We start from the raw sequence: 22,050 nt of genomic DNA on the forward strand, positions 1-22,050 counted from the left end.
GCATAAGGATCTTTGTGGGAGACAAGGCTAGTTATACAGGCTTAAAAAAAGTCAAATGCTTGTATTTAGGATTTTGAATCTGCAGCGAATGTTCCAAAGCCACGGACAGCTGGCAGCCAGTGTCCCTGGTGGGGACCTCCGCAGCAACTTCCTAACCAGAGCCTTCCTGTGATGTGAACTTGGCTGTCACCAAGAGGCTGTCATCTAAGTGAAATGTGACTATGGAAGCATGCTCAGAGATGCTATCCTGGCTCTGAAGATGGAGGAAGGGGCAGATGACCTCTAGGAACTGTAAAAGATAAGGAAATGGATTCTCCCCTAGAGTCTCCAGAAGGAATGTGGCCCTGCCTGATTTTAGCCCAGTGAGACCCATTAGACTTCTGACCTTTAGACTGGGAGATAATATCTATGTGTGTTTTAAGGCACTAAGTTCATGGTAATTTGTTACAGTGGCAACAGAAAACAAATATGGGAGGCTACTGTAACATTCCAGGAAAAACCTGATAAGAACATTTAAGAGAGTGGCAGCACAGGAGGAGAGACCTGGTTTGAAGGACCATTAAGGGGATAGAGATGAAGGACACAGTCAGGAACCAAGGGTGTGAATAGGGTTGGGTGGTGAGGGCCAGACAGAAGCTAAAGGCAATTCCAGGTTTCTCTCTTGGACAAATGGGTTTATTGGTCAAAATGAGGGAAAGAGGCCACTGTAATGGTGAGTGTGAATGTGTGCGAGAGAGCATGTGAAAGCGTGTGAGAGTATGAGTGAGTGTGAGAGTGTGTGTGTGAGAGAGCATGTGAGTGTGTAAGAGTGAGAGAACATGTGTGAGAGATAGTGTTGTGTGTGACTACATAAGGGTGAATGAGAGAACATGAGTGTGAGAAGTGTGTGGGGTATGTAAGCAGGAGAACATGTGTGAGAAGGTATGTGAGTGGGAGTGGGAGAGCACGTGTGTCTGAATGAGAGAGTGTGTGAGTGTGTGGGAGTGAGAGATGTGTGTGAGAGTGTGAGAGAGTGAGAGCGTATATGAGTGAGAGAGCATGTGAGTGTAGAAGTGTGTGTGGGTGTGTAAGTAGGAGAACATATGTGAGAGAATATGTGAGGGTGAGTGTGTGAGAGCACATGTGAGTGAGTTATGGTTGTGCGAATGAGAAAACGTGTGAGAGCACATGAGTGTGAGAAAGTGCTGGAGAGGGTGTGTGAGGGTACGTGCAAGAACATGTGAGAGCATGTGTGACAGAGTGAGTGAGAGTGTGCGTGCGTGTGAGCAAGTACAGGAAAAGGAGGCAGATCTCTTCTCATACTACTCAGCTCCTTTCTTTCAATTCCATTTTTACCAAGAAACCTTCTAATCTTAACTCTCAAGCTTTCCCTACTGGGAATAACTCATGCTCACCAGCCAACACAAACAGCTGCTCTGCTTGTCAGTTATATTTTTCAGTCTAAATTAATGAATTGCCATTTTAGTCATAAACCAGGCTCCTGTCAGTTTGGTCAGACCAAAACAATTTACCAGGGTCTGATTTCTCCCAGATGAGCTGACAGAGCTGAGTTTCTGCCCCTGCAAAGTGGAGGATCAGACCCTGAACCACAGTGACCCCAATTATGTCTCCTTATGTGGCACAGCTTCCCTGCACTCGTGGCTGTTTCTCCCGACCCCTGCCAGCCACGGGTGCAGGGAAGCTGGGTCGGGAGAAAGACTGTGGGAGAGGCTGCCTCCTGCTTTACCCCTGCGTCAAGCCAGTAGAGAATCAGGAGGTTGTGCACTTGCAACTCAACAGCTACTTATAGTTCACACTGAGATTCCCTCAGATATACCAGGAACCTTGTCTCCAGAGAACCCAGCCCTGTCTAGATGCCCTGCTTAGCAGACGCAAGCCCAGGCAAGCAGTTCAGGGAAACTGAGGGAATGAGGGGGTGAGTTCCTGTTGCAGTTGACCTGGAGGTGGCTGGTTTTCATCATAAAGACATCCTGGAAAATCTGAGAAAGAAAGTGACTTTCAGATACACTTTATTTCTTTACCTGTGGCAAACTTCCAAAATGACTTCTGAGTAAAAGAGGGAAAGCAAAGACCCTTTGTCCCTCACAACACTAGGGGCCAGGATTGCTGATATCCACCCCTCTGATTAGGAAACCAAGGCTCTTGGAAGTTAAGTTTTTTTCTTTCTTTCTTTCTTTCTTTTTTTTTTTAATTTATTTGCTAGAGAGAGTGAGTGGTAAAGAGCATGAGAGGGAAGAGGGCCAGAGGGAGAAGCAGGCTTCCTGCTCAGCAGGGAGCCTGATGTGGACTTGATACCAGGACTCCAGGATCATGACCCGAGCAGAAGGCAGATGCTTAGCACCTGAGCCACCCAGGTGCCCAGAAGTTAAGCTTCTTGTCCAGTATTGCATCCATCAAATGTCAGAGCCCACACTTGACTTCGGACTCCCGATGCCCTAATCCACATCCTCTGTAGTCTGACGTGGGTTTCTGTCCCACACGACCTGGACATCCTTTCCTCATCAGCCACCCCATGCAAGTGTCTGATGATTTTCCTGCTTAGAGGAACCATCCAGCAACAATACAATCCTTCAACGATAAGTACTCTAGATTCCCTTCTGACATCTCAGGCGTCTGCTGGGTGCTGGGGAATCAGATGAAAGACGATGACCAGCTCTTGTTCTTGAAAAGCTTATAAAGCAACAGAGTTTAAATCACGGGGTACTCAGGTCACACAGGTGGAATGGGAATCATCACCAGAGTCACAGAGGCAGGAGGGCCTGAACCCCCTGTGGTGGACCATCTCCCAGTAACCGTGATCTACACAGTGTTTTCTAGACAAGGAAACTGAGGCTCAAAGAAGTAAAGTCATTTGTCTCGGGCCATACAGTGGTATGTGGCAGCCTGGGTGGCCTGTGATCCCTGATTCCATTTCCTTTTGCCATACCTCCCTTCCATTTCTCTGGTTCTGCAGGGTTCTAGACATGGGGAGGACTCCTGGACCAAAATGAGGCAAGTCTCATGAGAAGAAGGGTAAAGGAAGGGTTCCTTTGCCCTGCTACCAGTGCCTGCACCACAGGCCATCCTCCTCCTCCCACTACTTCACACCCAGCTTCTCCAGGACCGTCGGGACCCCACCAATAAGTGCTACTTACATATTCTTTAATGTCCTTCGATTTCACAGCCTTGTAGGAATAATATGCAGGGTAAAGAGTGCCAAATATAAGCCTGGAGGGAAAAGAGAGAAAAAAGAGAAATGTGATTTTCTTTCGTCCTATTTGATGGAAAATGTCTGTTTTCAATGCCGAAAGCAGTTCTCCAAGCTACAGAAGATGCTGATTTGTGGCCTGATCTAGCTTTATGAATGCCCTGAAGGTTTCTTATGGCTGGGCCGTGCTTAGGAACCTCTGTCCCGTTTCAACTGCACACCCATCTTCCTTTAGTCTGTGGTTTGGGCAACATAAAAGAGTGATTCGGGGGTGATGGAAGCCAAAAATGGGGGTGAGAATGGGGGTGGGAAGCCAAGCTGAGTAGCCCGTGGCCTCTGAAATTAAAGGTCAAACTCTCCTCTCCTGCTGCTAATCCCCACTGATGCTCTGTAAAGCCCGCCCACACCATCGTCTTCCTTCTCCAAAAAAAAAAAAAAAAAACCTTTCCACTTAAAGTTCCTTCAAAATTTCCCTCCCCTCACACTGGATTCCAGCATCCTGCAGCCAGAATCAGCCTTTCAAATTCTGAATGCAGTCTTCCCAAGACACACATCCCAACCTCGCGTTGACTGGCTTCTCCCTGTTGTTGAGGAGGAGGAAATAAAACGACAGCACATGACTATCTAGGTACCAGCTCTCACTGGCCATGCCCATGGCTGCACGAGATCACGAAATGGTTCGACTCTCAGCCGTTCCCCATAGTTCTCCCAGCCCTCATTCTCTCCACCTGGCCCCATCCCCTCTCAAAGCCTTTGCCTCTGCTGTTCTCGCTTTCTGGAATTGTCCCTTTCCCTTTCTTTGCAAGTTAATGCCTGTTCATCCTTCTGATCCCAGCTCCGTCATGCCTTCTTCATGGAAGACTTCCCTGACCTCTCCGACTAGGTCAAATCTCCTATGACACAAGGTACACATTATCAAAATGCTGTTTTACGACTAGCTGTGATGCTCTCTGATTGACAGAACTATTTGAACTATCAGTGCCTCTCCCAATTGAACTATCAGTGCCTTCAGAGCGCAGAATGAATCTGCTTTGTTCAACAATGTGTTCTCCGTGCCTATCCAATGGAAGGCTCTCAATGGATATATTTTTTAAAGATTTTATTTGTTTATTTGTCAGAGAGAGAGCACATGCACAAGCAGCGGGAGCAGCAGGCAGAGGCAGAGAGAGATACAGGCTCCCCGCTGAACAAGGAGTCCAAATGGGTCTCCATCCCAGGACCCTGGGATGAAGACCTGAGCTGAAGGCAGCAGCTTAAATGACTGAGCCACCCAGGCACCCCTCAATGGATATTTTTAAGTGAATGAACTGACAGAATGTTAGAGCTGGAGGGGTTTAATCCTTTCATCTGAGAGATGAGGTCACCTCCCAGGTGTAAGCTGTCTGGGAACAGAGCCACCCTGGTCCCAGGCCCCACAGGAGCCAACATCTCCTGTAATAGCCCCACAGATGGAGCTTCTAGGATCCCTGCAAGGAGGTCCCTGCAAGGAGACACCACACTCTGGAAGCCCAAACCCATGGCTTCCTCTTCAGGTTATTTAGAGGTCATACAGAGAACCCAGGCCAGATTCAATGTACCAAGCAGGGGTCGGCTTTCCCATAAGATCTGTGGCCAGGTGACACCTTGACCTTCCATATTTATCAGGTTTCCAGGAAAAACAGAAGGTGAATGGAATTGAGTCAGTTTCCGATGATGAAAGAGAAAGGGTTTTGTAACCTTGACTCACACGGGCCTTTCACCAAGTGCTATATAGGCATCACTGCAGTCCTCAGAATGGCCTGGTAAAGGAACCTCTTTTATAGAAGGGATAACAACACGTGGAGCCCTTAGTCACTTGCTTGTCTAAGGTTGTGGGACCATAAGGAGAAAAGCAGGGGCTAGGACCCAGCCAGCTTGGCCTCCTCCAAGCCTGGCTTCTCACCACCACTGTCTACCGCTTTGGAGAGCGAGGCCATCCTCTGGGAAGGCCTGAATTATGCCTGGGGAGCAAGAGAAGCCAGCAAAGGGAACAAAAGAGTAGTCTGAAAACAAGGAAGAGGGAGGAAAAGAATTTAAGAAAGAGAGAGAAGGCAACAGTGTCAAAGGCAGTGGGCGGGGCGGAGGGAGAAACACTTCATGGAGGAGCCTGCTGGGTTCAGTCATGGGGCAGCTTGGTGAGGGAGGTCCCTCCAACCACTCCACCCTGCCCCAGCCCCAAGCATCCTTGGATATCAGGAAGTCTTACTTTCCTAGGAGGCCTCTCCTGACCTTGTCGCATCCCCCAACCAAGACTAGGTTCCTCTCGCTGTTCCATAGCGAAGTGACTCTGGACGTCGCCCTTTCCTAGCCCTGATCCACACAACTTGCCATGGTTTATTCAGTGTCTGTCTCTCCTGTAAGAATATATGCTTCCCAAAGCCAAGGATGGCATCTTTCTCATTCATAACCACCCCTGGGTGCCTGGCAAGTGTTCAGGAAGTGCATATTCACTGTGTGACATTTCAGAGTGGTGAAGCAAAAGCCAGAGCCCTCCAGGAGACACCTGTGACCTTGGGACTGAGGTCTGAGCATCCAGGGGACGCCAGACAGCACGAGGCTGATTCAGCAAAGCCTCGGGCACGGTGCCACAGGTTCCGGAGAAATAAACACACCATTCCTTGGCTCAGATGCCCCGGTTATTAGCATGTCTGCCAGGATGGTTCTCAGCCCCTGCCCTGAGGCAGCATGTGAGCTGCTGAAAAGAAAGAATTGGAAAATCCATCATGACCCCAGGCTGGCTGGATGATCTGCTCCTCTTCGAGCTCCGGTGAGTAGACAGGAACACCAGTGCCATCAGGGCGGTCACATAACTGGAAAGGCCCAAGGGCATCCAGACAAGAGAGGGCGTGCTCCGTCTGCCAGGCTCCTGACATGAAGTGGCCGCCCGTGTCCCCCTGCGTGCCTCCCCGCCCCATATATGACAGCACGGGGACAGCAAGACGGATTTGCTTCTCAGTCTCCAAAGTCTCAATAATGTCTCCTGGAGAGCTTAGCACTTCACCGCTCAGGGAAAGGAGAGTGGCAAGTTCTTCCTAATCCGTCTGGAGACAAGAAAGAACAATTGAACCACATCCAAGCCAAAGGGTTGGGGCACTTAACGTCCATTCAGACCAAGTCCCTTCTCCAGAGGCTGCAGGCACCCTCCTTCCCAGCCTGACAGCCCACCCCTGCCCGAGCCTCCGGATCCCACGGCCAGCAGCTGTCCCTTCTAAGCCGTGCTGCCTTGCTCACAATCTGTGACTTCCTGCCCGCGTCTTAGTGCGTGATCTTTCCACAACTCCACAGTGCTTTTCCTGATAAAGTCCCACTAATCCTTTAAGACCCAGCTCAAAAAAGCCACGTGAATCTCTGGTCACTTGTCCCTCAGAATTTTCTGGGCGCTCTACTACAGACTTCATGTAGGAGTTTCAATAATTAATCGTTAACAATAATGATGGCAATATCACTGAGTGCTCACTAATGCCAGGCACTGCCATACAGGCTGTACACATTCTCGCACGTCAGTCCCTCCGTGCCTAATTGGGGTAAGAATTCTCAGTACTCCATCTCACAGACTGGAACACCGAGGCCAAAGGAGACGGAAGAGGCAGGAACACAGGTGGACCTGACGAGAGGCAGCCTGACAATAGGGCCCTTCTCCTTTCTCCTTCTGGGGTGGCCTGTGCTGGCTGAGTCATCTCCCCGGCCAGACCACACAGTTCTGGTCTGACTGGTGGGGTCCCTAGTGCCTGGCACAGCCCCTCCCCAAGTGGGTACCTGCTAAGTGTCTATTGAGTGAATAAAGATCAAAGAATTGCAATCGCTCTCCAAGGAGCTTAACCCACTTGACAGATTCACATACCTCTCCCCACAAGGTCAGGAGGAAAGCACTGACATACTTAAGAGGATCTAGAGTACTTAAGCGCTCAAGGCTGAACCCAGAAGAGGGACGGTGGAAGGCCTGAGTGCCTCCCTCTGGAGAGGAGACCAGGCTCTGGTCCCAGTTATTACTGGACAGAAGCTCACACCGCACCCCCCAGCCTCAGAGCCCTGCACCCGCCCTCCCTTCTCACCACTGTCATTTACTGCTCGCCTAGAGCCCTCACCCCTTACTGCCTCCATTTACCTGCCTGACACATTTCTCCTGTCTCTGCCCTTCATTCAGTCCCTGGCTGTAAGTTAGGGGTCTTCATCCAGGGGTTGCCTCCCCAACCACCTCCATAGCTGTCTTATCTACAGGGGACCAAGAGTCTCATCTTCTAAGGCAAGGATTCCCAGCCAGGGTGACTTCGTTTCCCCAGACATCTGGGTGATGCCTGGAAATACGCTGGTTCCCACACTCAGAGAGTGCCAGTGGCATGTGGTGGATGGAAGCCAGCGATGCTGCTAATCATCCCACATTGCACAGAACCCCTCCCCCTGCCCAACAAAGAACAATCCGGCCCCCAAAGCCAAAAGTTCCAGAGTGGAAAAACCGTGGTCTAGCGTGCTATTTCCCAGTCCTTGGCCATGGATTCTTCACCCAGTCATCAAGGACAATCCACTCCCAAGAGTTTTTTTTTTTAAATGCCCAGTGTCCCAGGCAAGACAACAGATGCTCAGATTGGAGGAGACAATCCCAAATGGCAAAGACCACATATCTATCCCATTGGTCAATGTCAGAGAAAACGCAACTCTGCAGCTACTTATCAACTTCCTGGAGCTCTGGCCAAGGGAAGAGAGGTATTGTTCACATGAATAGACCATAACTACAATGCCAGTTACATTCACCAAGGAGGAGTGCTTACCATTCCTGGAGCCTGCAGGGCAGCAACTGCTGGCCTGCAGCTCAAGTACAAGCTGTGACACAGGTGGCTGCTAACCTTGGCCAAGACTTCTGCAAACAATGAAACACAGTGTTTTTCACAGGCTTCTCAGGCATCCTAGTATTGGAGTAGCATTTCCCAATCCCAAAATATGATGAAAAAAAATTTTTTTTTTTTTTTTTTTTTAAAGATTTTATTTATTTATTTGTAAGAGAGAGAGAGAGTGAGAGCAAGCACAGGCAGACAGAGTGGAAGGCAGAGTCAGAGGGAGAAGCAGGCTCCCTGCGGAGCAAGGAGCCCGATGTGGGACTCGATCCCAGGACGCTGGGATCATGACCTGAGCCGAAGGCAGCTGCTTAACCAACTGAGCCACCCAGGCGTCCCTGATGAAAAAAATTTTTTAAAGATTTATTTATTTTAGAGAAAGAGTGAGATAAAGCACAAGCGGGAGGGGCAGAGGGAGAGGGAAAGTAAATCCCTAGCAGACTCCACTTTCAGCGTGGGGTCTGACACGGGGCTCTAGCTCATGGCCCTGAGATCACAACCTGAGCCGAAACCACGAGTTACATGTCCAACCGACTGCACCACCTGGGAGCTCCCCCGAACTGTGTTGAAAAATTTAAAAATCAATGTTAGGAACATTTTTTCTAAAATTAATTTTTTTAATATAAGAAAAATAACAGGCCTACTGTACAGTTATTCGTATAATGATAAAACAGATTGAATTCAAGGAATGGGACACCACTCAGGGGCTTCTAGAATGCAGAATTTCTCGACCTGGGCAGTAGTCACACAGAGTTTTGCTTTGTAATTACAAATGTGCATTAAACTGTACACATATGTTCTATGCACTTTTTTTGTATGTGAATGTTATATTTTATAATTTTTAAAAGTGATGTCCCATATCTGAAATAAAAAGATTTTGCATGAAAGGTCTTCTAAGTCATGAAGGTATACTATTTCCTTTGAGCATTAAAAGGCTATTAATTTTTTTTTTTAGATTTTAAAAAAAATTTTTTTATTTGACAGACAGAGATCACAAGTAGGCAGAGAGGCAGGCAGAGAGAGAGGAGGAAGCAGGTGTCCTGCTGAGCAGAGAGCCCGATGCAGGGATCGATCTCAGGACCCTGGGATCATGATCTGAGCTGAAGGCAGAAGCTTAACCCACTGAGCCACCCAGGAGCCCCAAAAGGCTATTAAATTTTACACTGATTACATTTTGTGTTTTCTGTTACTAATTTTAAAAATGCAATTTCTTTTTTTTAAAAGATTTTATTTTTTTATTTGTCAGACAGAGATCACAAGCAGGCAGAGAGGCAGGCAGAGAGAGAGAGGAAGGCAAGCAGGCTCCCCGCCGAGCAGAGAGCCTGACTCGGGGCTCGATCCCAGGACCCCGAGACCATGACCTCAGCTGAAGGCAGAGGCTTAATCCACTGAGGCACCCAGGCGCCCCTAAAAAATGTAATTTCTAATTGCCGTTCTCTGAAGGTTTTTTCTAAAAGCTTATGAATCAATTTTTATTACTCTCTATGAGAATTAATCTCCAAGATCATTTCTAGTAGTCCATTCTAATAGAAGGATGTTCCTTTCTTTTTGAGCTCCTACTGGCATTCAAATAAATACACTATAATTTTTAATATGAAAAACCTTTAAGACATGACATATATTTGAAGTCTCCTATATATTCTTTCCTGATATAGCCCCCCTCTCTTCCTGCCCCAAAATAACCACCAACCTGAACCCATGTTTTTATTAACTATGTTAACCGGGCATAAATGAAAAAAAGTTATACTTGCTTACACATTATATAAATGGAATCATACTCCTTATATTCCATTGAAATATGTTAATTTCACTTTGTGCTTTTGAAATTTGGTCCATGTTGATACAGATCTTTCTAGATCATTTTAAACCACTATATGGTATTTCACCATGTGAATATATCACAATTCGTTTATCCATATATAAATATGTACCTATTCAGGCATATTTAGGTACTTCCAATTTTTTTTTTTTTTTTACTATTTCAAACAGGGCTGTAATAAACATTCTACTACATGTTTCCTGTGCACATGTGAAACTTTCTCTAGGGTAGATACATACTGTGAATCGTGGGGTACGACACCATGTACCATGCACCATACAATGCAAATCTACTCGCCAAGGAAGTTCTTCAAGTTTTGGCTTGAATTCCTGCAGTGTAGAAAACTTCTTGCCAAAAGGATAGAGATTTAAAATTTTTGTCAGTCGGAAACATGGGAAATGGTATCTCATGCATTCTGTTGGCCATTTGGGCTGCTTAACTGACCTATTTCTACCCCCCATTAGCTTGTATTTTTCTTACTGATTTTTAGGACTCCTCTGAAAATTCTGGGTATAAATCCTTCCTTCCATGTGCATTGCAAATATCCTTCTCTAGTAAAAAAATCTTTTAACTTGGTTTGTGGCACCTTTTGCTGAATAAATTTTAAATTTTACATGGACAAACATATCAATCTTTGATTTTATAGCTTGTTTTTGTACCTCGTTAAGGAAATCCTGGTCACATATATTTTCCCATAAATTTGTATAACATTTGCTTCTTCACTATTAGATTTTAATTCACCTGGATATATCTTTATGTATGTTGCGAGTTCAGGATTCAATGTTATTCTTTTCTATATGGATCCCAATTGTCCTGGTAACATTTACCTAATCTTTCCCACTGGGTTTCAGTTCTGCCCATCACATGTAAAGTTTCCCAACATAGTCAGGTGTTATTTCGGCTCTCCATTCTGTTCTACTGGTCTACCACCTGCCTATGCACTTTTACCACAGTGTCTTAATTCTCAGAGCTTTATAATAAATTCTAATGTTCTTAAAATCATCTGGCCTATTCTCAGACTTTTTTCTTTTCTTTTTTAAAAATTTTATTTATTTTATTTTGTTTATTTATTTGACAGAGAGAGATACAGTGAGAGAGGGAACACAGCAGGGGAAGTGGGAGAGGGAGAAGCAGGCTTCCCATGGAGCAGGGACCCCAATGTGGGGCTCAGTCCCAGGACCCTGGGATCATGACCTGAGCCAAAGGCAGACGCTTAACGACTGAGTCACCCATGTGCCCTCTCAGCTTTTTTCTATACAAATTTCATAATAGCTTGCCAAATTCCATGAAAAACTTTACTCAGATTTTGGTTGGAATTGCAATGTATTTATAGATTTACTCAGGAAGAAGTACCATCTTTGTTATCAGGTTTTCTCTCTATGAACATGATCTTTTCCATCTATATATGTCATCTTTAATGTCTTTTCATGGTATGTTATAAATTTTTCCATAAAGATCTTGGACATGTTTTGTTTTATTTATTCCTAACTACTTCTGGGATTTTTGGTGGTGTTGTGAATTTTTGAATTAGATTTTCTATTGGTTACTAACGGTATACAGGAATGTTTTTGATTTTCCATGTTGAGCTCAGAACTACTAATCTTGCTATAATCAAAAACAGTTGGGAGCCTCCAAGGCATTACACTAAGCGAAGGAAGCCAAACTCAGGAGTCAACATGCTGTATGATTCCATTTATATGCTCTTCTGAAAAAGGAAAATGTATGGAGACAAAAAAACAGATCAGTGGTTGCTGGGGCTAAGAGTGGGAGGAGTTGACTATGAAGGAGAGTGAAGGAATTCGAGGGATGGAACTATCCTACACCTTGATTGTCATGTGGTTACACACTGTATGCATTTATTAAAACTTAGAATTCAAACTCACAGTTAAAAGAAAAACCATACTAAAGAGTGACTTTTACTAATTATATCTCAATAAACATGGCCTTTTTTAAAAAAAAGCATTTAGAGGAATTCACACTCATAAGTGTGAGTGTACGTGTGTGTCTCCAAAAACAGCTAAAGCCAACCTGGGCATCAGCCTCCCAGCTCTAAAACAACTTCCTGATAGCAGAGGGTCCATATGTGATGAAAAAAAGAATCATATAAATCATAATGCACCTCCAGGCCCTGTTACTACTCTAGCCCTGAAAGATGTACCATGGGCCTGGGTTCTAAACACAGCTAAGCAAGCCTGATCTTTACCATGCTTCTGCAGAGCACATCCTCACTCACAGTGGTGATCCAGAAGCTTACCTGGGCACAGTTGCTCAGGTTGGGTGCACAGCTCAAGATTCCCATGGTACAGCAAACCACCTGGGCTTTGGTTGCCATGGGTCCCAACCTTTGGGCCTCTGCTTCTGCTTACCCACTGTGACCTTCTAAGAAGATAGAGGAGAAAATACAAAAACAGCAGAACTGGCCCATTATGCATTTTGGCCTCTTGGCAGTTATATTTTTAAGATGTATAAGCTACCGGGGTGCAGTTATATTTTTAAGATGCATAAGCTACCGTGGTTCAGTGAGTTAAGCCTCTGCCTTCGGCTCAGGTCATGGTCTCAGGGTCCTGGGATCGAGCCCCTCATGGGGCTCTCTGCTTGGCAGGGAGCCTGCTTCCCCCCCCCCCCCGCCCCGCCTCTGCCTGCCTCTCTGCCTACTTGTGATCTCTGTCTGTCAAATAAATAAAATCTTTAAAAAAAAAAAAAGATGTATAAGCTACCATTTACTTACTGAATGTCCGTTATGTGCCAAGATCTGCGCAAACTTCATAATAAGCATTATCACTTTTAATCTCTGTCTAAACTTATGAGACAAGTATTATTGTTTTTCTTGTATTGCAGATGAGGAAACTGGGATTTAGTGAAAACTGAGTAACTGAGTTTAACATTAGTCAGGGGAGGAGGCCAGACTCAAACCCAGGTCTGTCGGGTTCCACTGTTCATGATTTGTTGCTTTATTGACCTGACCACAACGCATGGCTCAGAGGCTGCAGTGATCCCTGAATGAATGGATGGATGGATGAATGGATGAGGACCAGAGGGATAGAAAGAGTGAATGTTGCCTGCTTTCTTGCCTAAGAGAACTCAACTCTGGCCCTGTATTATATATTTATTGACACAGGTGACAAATATAACTACAGGGTTCCAAGTACATGCACTGTTTATACAAACAAGTCACTCTCTTGTTGATCTGGGCAGAACAGAAACAAGCCACATCTGCCTTGGCAAGGGATTCTGCTGACCTCTCTCTGCAGTCTTTCTTTCCTGTGGTGCTCCACACCCCTACTCCTGTCCGGATTTGGAACAAATGACATACACGAAACTCCTCCTGGGGTTATGCCTCTCACAAACATCTCATTTGCACATTTGCTCATTTGTCGCACACCACAAATCTCTGAGATCACCAGAGTTCCTTTCCCATTGAACATGAAGACAGAGAAACAATGATAAACTGAAGTTTAATGTGCTTCAAGGTCTGCAGAAGGCCCTCCACATCCAACAGGACTCGAACCCAGGCCTCCTGCCTCCAAGTCCACAACCATTTCCCAGCCCACACTGCCTCCCTTAGCACAGAGAAGGGGTTTTACAGCTTTTTAGAGCTGTTTGTAATCAGTGTGATAAAAACCCCAATTTAAATTTCATTGCAGAATTACTCCCAAACCCAATTTAGAAAAGCACAAAACGGAACAAACACTGTAAATTTTCAATTCATGCTGTTAAGCTTTCAACTCCGCAAGCCAACCCACTCAAATCCTGCTCAAGTATCAGTCTAAATATTTTTTTAAAAGTCTAAATTGTAGAAATTTCCATTCTTGAAAAATCTAGAGGCTGAGCTTTGGCATCAGATCTAAGATAGACTCTAGCTCCATGACTGACCACCTGTGGGACTGCAGGTGCATTTCTCAATGACTCTGAGCCAGTTTCCCTAAGTGTATAGATCAAAGTACCTACTTCCAACAGCCACCATGCAGATTCAATGAGGCTGTAGGTAAAGATTTAACGAGCCAGAAACACCACAGATGAATGACAAATATTAATTCCCTTCTATTCTATAGAAATTGTAACTTCAGATGCCAATTCTTTTTTTTTTTTTTTAAGATTTCATTTATTTATCTGACAGAAAGAGAGATCACAAGTAGGTAGAGAGGCAGGCAGAGAGAGGGGGGAAGCAGGCTCTCCACTGAGCAGAGAGCTGGATGTGGGGCTTGATTCCAGGATCCTGAGACCATGACCTGAGCTGAAGTTAGAGGCTTAACCCACTGAGCCACCCACGTGCTCCTCAGATGCCAATTCTTTTTTTTTTTTTTTTTTTAATTTTTATGAACATACAATGTATTTTTATCCCCAGGGGTACAGGTCTGTGAATCGCCAGGTTTACACACTTCACAGTCAGATGCCAATTCTTAACCACAAAATATTTTTTGTTCAACATTAAATATTTGTTGAGCACCTAGTACATACCCTGGGTCTTCTGGTAGGGAAGGCAGCCAGCACACAGGTAAATACACAAATAACTGATTGATAACAATCACTGTGTTGAGTTATGCTGAGTATGTTTTGAAGGAGAAAACAAATTTCTTCACAATAACTGCCCTGTGGCTGCTCATCTCCCAGCTCATGCCCCTCCCCCAACCCTGTGTCTGAGAGCCAGAAACCGGACACTCAGCCAGAGGGTCCCCGGGTAAAGGGTTATGGTTTTCTCTTCCTGAAGAGATAAGTTCTCTTCCTGAACTTTCTTGGAAGCCCCTACAAGGAATGTATTTGGTGAGAGGAAAGAACAGATAGGGTCCAGGAATTAGTGGGAGGGACTCACTGAGGTGGACTTCTAGGGCTGGCACCTGTGGGGTTTCCTGGGGACTTCTCTGCTCAGCTCGTGCCCTTCCTGTCTCGGGCACAGCAGGTGCTGGTATCATCCTGCCTAGCCCACTTGGAGGTCTGTACAATGTGCATGGACCTGCCTGGGGAAGGATATCATAGGGCTCTAGGGATAGAGAGAGGAACAAACCTTTAGTGATGCCTGCCAGGCACTGTACCAGGCACTGAACCCTACAGCAATCAGGTGAAGTTGCAACTGCTTTTCCCTTTTTACACAGGAGGGACCCGAGACTTAAGGAGGTCTCATTCATTCATTCAGCAGATTATTCAGTACATTCTATGCCAAATTCTAAGTCCAAAACAAGATCATAGAGCTGCTTAGTGGGTGAGCTGGATTCAAAGTCCACGCGGCTTCAAACGCCTTGCTCTTTCCCCTCCAATACAGTATCTCGAGAAGGTCAGAGATTTTATTCTCAGGATGACCACAAAGTGATTGGGCTGACAGGTATATCAGAACAAGACAGGCAGTAGGGCAAAGCTGTATGTATACTAAGAATCAAAGGAAAAGCCGAGGATGATGGGCCCAAGTGCCTCCTCCACTAGACTAATAGCTCTCTGAGGGCAAGGATGGGGCCTTCTCCATCTAAGCATCTCCCGTGTTAAACACAGAGCAGGTGGCACTCACAACAACACACACGAAATTCACATGCACTAGCCTAAGTGAAAGAAGCCAGACTCAAAAGGCAAAAGGCTACATGCTGCGCGATTCCATTTATACGGCACTCAAAAAGATAGAACTGTAAAGACAGAAGACAGGTGAGTTGCCAGAGACTAGCGTGGGAGGAGAAGATGACTACCGGAGGGGCTGGGGCATATTCTGGGAGCAGGGATGGAACCTTCTATACTTACATTGTGACAGTGCCTACATGAATACACGCATCTGTCAAAGCTCACAGAACTACGCAATAAAAATAGTGAATTTTACTGTATGCAAATAATACTCTAACCAATTTTTAAGTTTATTTATGCAAGCAATCTCTACATCCATTGTGGGTGTAGAGACTCCAATTCACAACCCCGAGATCAAGAGCCGCATGCTCCACTGTTTGGCCAGCCAGGTGTCCCGTCTAATTTTTAAAATGGGGGAAGAAAGAGGGGTGGGGGAAGAATGAATACTAGCAGAAGTAGATTTACAGTGAAGTTAATCAGGTTAAAGCTTCAGGGCTCCTCAACTGCGTGGGGCCCTGGGAGGGGCCCTAGCAATGTGTTCATCAATTTTCTTTTAAAGATTTTATTTATTTGTCAGAGAGAGAGCACACACAAGCAGGGGGAGTGGCAGGCAGAGGGAGAAGCAGGCTCCTTGCTGGGTCGAAAGTCACACACAAGGGGCTGGATCCCAAGACCCTGGAGATCATGACATGAGGCAGATGGTTAACTGACTGAGCCACCCAGGCGTCCCTGGGTTCATCAAATTTTTTATGACTTTTTCTGAAAAACTTCCTGCTCTCCACTGTAAAAGCTTCAGAACCCCTGGAAACTAGACTCACCCCAAAACAAGTGCAAGAAAACATCCAGAGAGGAAGGATGGCAGATTCCCAAGGCATTGGACTCAAGTGGAGCCTGACAGAAAAGAAAGAGCTGGTTCTAGTCGACAGAGGTAGAGAAGACAACCGACAGAGAGGAACCAGCATGGACCAAAGTGCACAGGCTTTCCAGGGTTTCCAGAGATGACACGAGCACCAGGAATTTGGTGGTCCTACGCTATACGTCCACTACCCTAGACCCATGTGTCATTGTGTGGTCTCCTCAGCCACACCAAGCCATTCTATGCAAGTAGGAAAGCTGTGACCTAATGTGTGTGAAAATTCTAGATGCTGGTAAGCTGGTGTAACAAGCATTTGTCATTCTTCTGGCTCCCTGAATAATAATGACCCCCGCTGCCTTGTGTAGTGACGTTGTTACCTTACATACCTAAGCTGAAAATGGTTAATGCTCACTTTTCCAGTTCCCCTTGCAGCAGGGATGTGGGCCTGTGGCAGATACACCTTCTAAGGTATGAACCAGATCCTTCTGACTCTGTCGTTCAGCTACACAGAGGCTGTGTTCCTCAAGCTCACAATCCCATGATGCCAAGTGCACAGACTGCCAGAAGAGGCCGGCCCTATACGTCAAGTTACTGAGTTTTTGATGGTTAAAATAAGCCAAGTTAACAGAGTAGAATGCAGCTAAGATTAAACATGGTTCTGTGTCTAAGAAGTATTTGCACACCCATGTTCATAGCAGCATTATTCATAATAGCCTAAGAGATACACACAAAACAAAATGTGATTTTATGTGTGACGAGGTGTGTGAGACTAATAAATATAAATATGATGAAATATTATTCAGCCTTAAAACCAGGGGCACCTGGGTGGATCAGTGGGTTAAAGCCTCTGCCTTTGGCTTGGGTCACGACCCCGGGGTCCTGGGATGGAGCCCCACATCAGGCTCTCTGCTTGGCGGGGAGCCTGCTTCCCTTCCTCTCTCTCTCTGCCTGCCTCTCTGCCTACTTGTAATCTCTGTCTGTCAAGTAAATAAATAAAATATTTTTTTAAAAAAATAAAGGAAATCCTGATACATGCTATAGCATGGATGAACTTTGCGGACATCAGGCTAAGTGAAATAAGCCAGACACAAAAAAGACAAATGTTGTATGATTTCATTTCCCTGAGTAGAATCCCTCTGATAAATCTACAACTTACATAGATACTACTCTAGATAGGTCAAATTTGTAGAATCAGAAAGTAAAATTGTAGTTGCCATTGTTTAATTGTTTAATTGTAGTTAATTAAATTTAATTAGTTTAAATTAAATTAAATTAAATTGTAATTAAACAATTGCCATTGTTTAATTGTAGTTGTCATTGGTTAATAGGTACAGAACTTCAATTTTTAATTTTGCAAGATGAAAAAGTTCTGGAGATTGGATGAGCAATAACACAAATATACTTAACACCACTGAACTGTACATTTAAAGGTGGTTAAGATGATAAATATTGTTGTTGGTTTTTTTACCACAATTAAAATAAAGTAAATGTATGATGTTTATGAACCAAAAAAATCTTGACATGAATATTTGTTAAAATCATCCATATTTGAACATTTAAAAGAACAGAATTTGCTTTGTATAAGCCATTAGTTCATTTAATCCACAAATGGCTCAGTCTAACAAATTCTAACAAAAATTCTAACAAATTTAGAAAAAATGGAATAAAAAATGGAATATATAACCTTTCAAGTTACACCTGTTCTGTTTCATGGTACAACGCTATTTACTTAATTTACTGAAATTGTCAAGCCAAAAAAATGTACCAATTTTAGAAGGCACTGTCATCTCTCAATTCATTAGAGGATATCATGACATAAAATGAGTGAAAATTAGCAAGCAATGCAAATACGTTTTTTAAGTGGTCTGGTGGTAGAGAAAGAAAGAAAATGCTGTATATTATGTTCTTTCCAGAAGTTATACCACTAAATAGGTTCCTGCTGTTGATACCTTAAATATTTATTTTTTTATATCTTGATTTGTTCCAGAAAGGATCTGAGGAGGCTGGGTTATAAATAATCACGTGATTCATAAGAAATTATGATTCCTGGCCACTGGGCTTGTCCAAAAAAAGTTTTGGGGCAACTAGCATGGTCACTGCTGTCATCCCACCCACAGGGGAGGGAGGAGCTAGAGGACCTGGTCTACACCTGACTCCTGTGCTCACGGAAGAACAAAGATGGTCTGACACAGGGATGTTTGGCCTGCCCAGAATTCCTGCCTCCCTGATTCAACCCCAAGAGCCTGAGAAAAGAAAGCAAGCTAGAAAATAACCAGGTTTCCTTCGGGGAGAGAAATTTAAGATTTAAGAGGAGACTCTCCAGCACATGTCTTAATTATGAGGGGCAGAGAGGGAACAAACACAGAGGATGGCTGCGAGACACAGGTCCCAGCTGGGTGTTCTCCTAAAGCGCCTCCAGACTGGCCAGCTTGCACCCTGCATGGAGAGCACCGGCACTGCCCGTGACACACAGAGCCTGCTTCCCTGCGACCTCGCCAGCAAATGTGGACGCCTTGGCTGTGCTGACTGCACAGCTCCAGGGGCTCTGACCACCACCAGATGTAACCCAACCCTGTTGAGGACGGTGAGGCCCTGGTCTGGGTAATAACTGTTTTTGATGCTTGTAAAAGTAATCCTTGGTACTGTTCTACAAGGTACAATGGAATAACACCTAATAGTTAAGAAGTTGGAATATAAGACACAGTTTGCTTTGTTTAGAAAATAAAGATATGGAGGAGTCAAGATGGCGGAGAAGTAGCAAGCTGAGACTGCTTCAGCTAGCCGGAGATCAGCTAGATAGCTTATCTAAAGATTACAAACACCTGAAAACCCATCGGCAGATCGAAGAGAAGAAGAACAGCAATTCTGGAAACAGAAAATCAACCACTTTCTGAAAGGTAGGACCGGCGAAGAAGTGAATCCAAAGCGACGGGAAGATAGACCCCGGGGGGAGGGGCCGGCTCCCGGCAAGCGGCGGAGCAACCGCACACAAAATCAGGACTTTTAAAAGTCTGTTCCGCTGAGGGACATCGCTCCAGAGGCTAAACCGGGGCAAAGCCCACGCGGGGTCAGCGTGGCCTCAGGTCCCGCAGGGTCACAGAAGGATCGGGGGTGTCTGAGTGTCGCAGAGCTTGCGGGTATTGGAACGGGAAAGCTGGCTGCAGAGACAGAGCCGACAGTAAGCTCACAGCTCGGTGTTACCTTGAACCGGTCACAGGCTCGGTGAGCTCGGAGCGCGGCCGGAGGTCAGGCAGACGGGAGTAACTGGGCGCTGTTCTCTGAGGGCGCACTGAGGAGTGGGGCCCTGGGCTCTCGGCTCCTCCGGGCCGGAGACCAGGAGGCCGCCATTTGTATTCCCGTCCTCCGGAACTCTACGGAAAGCGCTCAGGGAACGAAAGCTCCTGAAAGCAAACCCCAGCGGATTACTCACCACGGCCCCGGGTAAGGGCGGTATAATTCCGCCTGGGGCAAAGACACTTGAGAATCACTACAACAGGCCCCTCCCCCAGAAGATCAACAAGAAATCCAGCCGAGACCAAGTTCACCTACCAAGGAGAGCGGTTTCAATACCAAGGAGAGCAGCAGAATTCCAGAGGAGGAGAAAGCCAAGCACGGAACTCATGGCTTTTTTCCTGTGATTTTTTTTTAGTCTTGCAGTTAATTTAATTTTTTCTTTTTCATTTTTTTTTTTCTTCTCGCCTTCGGGTAAAAATTTTTTTTTAACTGTTACCTTTTTCTTTTTTAACGATTTTTTACTAGTTTATCTAATATATATATTTTTTCTTTTTTAAATTTTAATTAGGTGTTTTCTTTTTTAAAAAAAATTCTTTTCTTTTCTTTTCTTTTTTTTCTTTTTCTTTTTTCTTTTTTTTTTCTTTCTTCCTTTTTGAACCTCTTTTTATCCCCTTTCTCCCCACTCACGATTTTGGATCTCTTCTAATTTGGTTAAAGCATATTTTCCTGGGGTTGTTGCCACCGTTTTAGTATTTTACTTGCCCCTTCATTTACTCTTATCTGGACAAAATGACAAGACGTAAAAATTCAACACAAAAAAAAGAACAAGAGGCAGTACCGAAGGCTAGGAACCTAATCAATACAGACATCGGTAATATGTCAGATCTAGAGTTCAGAATGACAATTCTCAAGGTTCTAGCCGGGCTCGAAAAAGGCATGGAAGATATTAGAGAAACCCTCTCGAGAGATATAAAAGCCCTTTCTGGAGAAATAAAAGAACTAAAATCTAACCAAGTTGAAATCAAAAAAGCTATTAATGAGGTGCAATCAAAAATGGAGGCTCTAACTGCTAGGATAAATGAGGCAGAAGAAAGAATTAGTGATATAGAAGACCAAATGACAGAGAATAAAGAAGCTGAGCAAAAGAGAGACAAACAGCTACTGGACCACGAGGGGAGAATAGGAGAGATAAGTGACACCATAAGACGAAACAACATTAGAATAATTGGGATTCCAGAAGAAGAAGAAAGAGAGAGGGGAGCAGAAGGTATACTGGAGAGAATTATTGGGGAGAATTTCCCCAATATGGCAAAGGGAATGAGCATCAAAATTCAGGAGGTTCAGAGAACGCCCCTCAAAATCAATAAGAATAGGCCCACACCCCGTCACCTAATAGTAAAATTTACAAGTCTCAGTGACAAAGAGAAAATCCTGAAAGCAGCCCGGGAAAAGAGGTCTGTAACATACAATGGTAAAAATATTAGATTGGCAGCTGACTTATCCACAGAGACCTGGCAGGCCAGAAAGAGCTGGCATGATATTTTCAGAGCACTAAACGAGAAAAACATGCAGCCAAGAATACTATATCCAGCTAGGCTATCATTGAAAATAGAAGGAGAGATTAAAAGCTTCCAGGACAAACAAAAACTGAAAGAACTTGCAAATACCAAACCAGCTCTACAGGAAATATTGAAAGGGGTCCTCTAAGCAAAGAGAGAGCCTACAAGTGGTAGATCAGAAAGGAACAGAGACCATATACAGTAACAGTCACCTTACAGGCAATACAATGGCACTAAATTCATATCTCTCAATAGTTACCCTGAATGTGAATGGGCTAAATGCCCCTGTCAAAAGACGCAGGGTATCAGAATGGATAAAAAAACAAAACCCATCTATATGTTGCCTCCAAGAAACTCATTTTAAGCCCGAAGACACCTCCAGATTTAAAGTGAGTGGGTGGAAAAGAATTTACCATGCTAATGGACATCAGAAGAAAGCAGGAGTGGCAATCCTTATATCAGATCAATTAGATTTTAAGCCAAAGACTATAATAAGAGATGAGGAAGGACACTATATCATACTCAAAGGGTCTGTTCAACAAGAAGATTTAACAATTTTAAATATCTATGCCCCCAACATGGGAGCAGCCAACTATATAAACCAATTAATAACAAAATCAAAGAAACACATCAACAATAATACAATAATAGTAGGGGACTTTAACACTCCCCTCACTGAAATGGACAGGTCATCCAAGCAAAAGATCAGCAAGGAAATAAAGGCCTTAAACGACACACTGAACCAGATAGACATCACAGATATATTCAGAATATTTCATCCCAAAGCAACAGAATACACATTCTTCTCTAGTGCACATGGAACATTCTCCAGAATAGATCACATCCTCGGTCCTAAATCAGGACTCAACCGGTATCAAAAGATTGGGATCATTCCCTGCATATTTTCAGACCACAATGCTCTAAAGCTAAAACTCAACCACAAAAGGAAGTTTGGAAAGAACCCAAATACATGGAGACTAAATAGTATCCTTCTAAAGAATGAATGG

General features: G+C 44.6%; 1 protein-coding gene across 3 annotated transcripts in view; it reads right to left on the reverse strand.

Moving 5' to 3' along the window:
• The window catches only part of REEP1 (receptor accessory protein 1), a 111,349-nt gene that overhangs the window by 53,011 nt on the left and 36,288 nt on the right, over positions 1-22,050 (reverse strand). For all 3 annotated transcript variants that reach the window (XM_059188301.1, XM_059188302.1, XM_059188303.1), the window contains exon 2: positions 3,135-3,207. In XM_059188301.1, coding sequence (XP_059044284.1) covers positions 3,135-3,207 — 73 coding nt within the window. The remainder of the gene's footprint in view (positions 1-3,134; positions 3,208-22,050) is intronic.

This window comes from Mustela lutreola, chromosome 9 (genome assembly GCF_030435805.1).
Source record: "Mustela lutreola isolate mMusLut2 chromosome 9, mMusLut2.pri, whole genome shotgun sequence".
NCBI lineage: Eukaryota > Metazoa > Chordata > Mammalia > Carnivora > Mustelidae > Mustela > Mustela lutreola.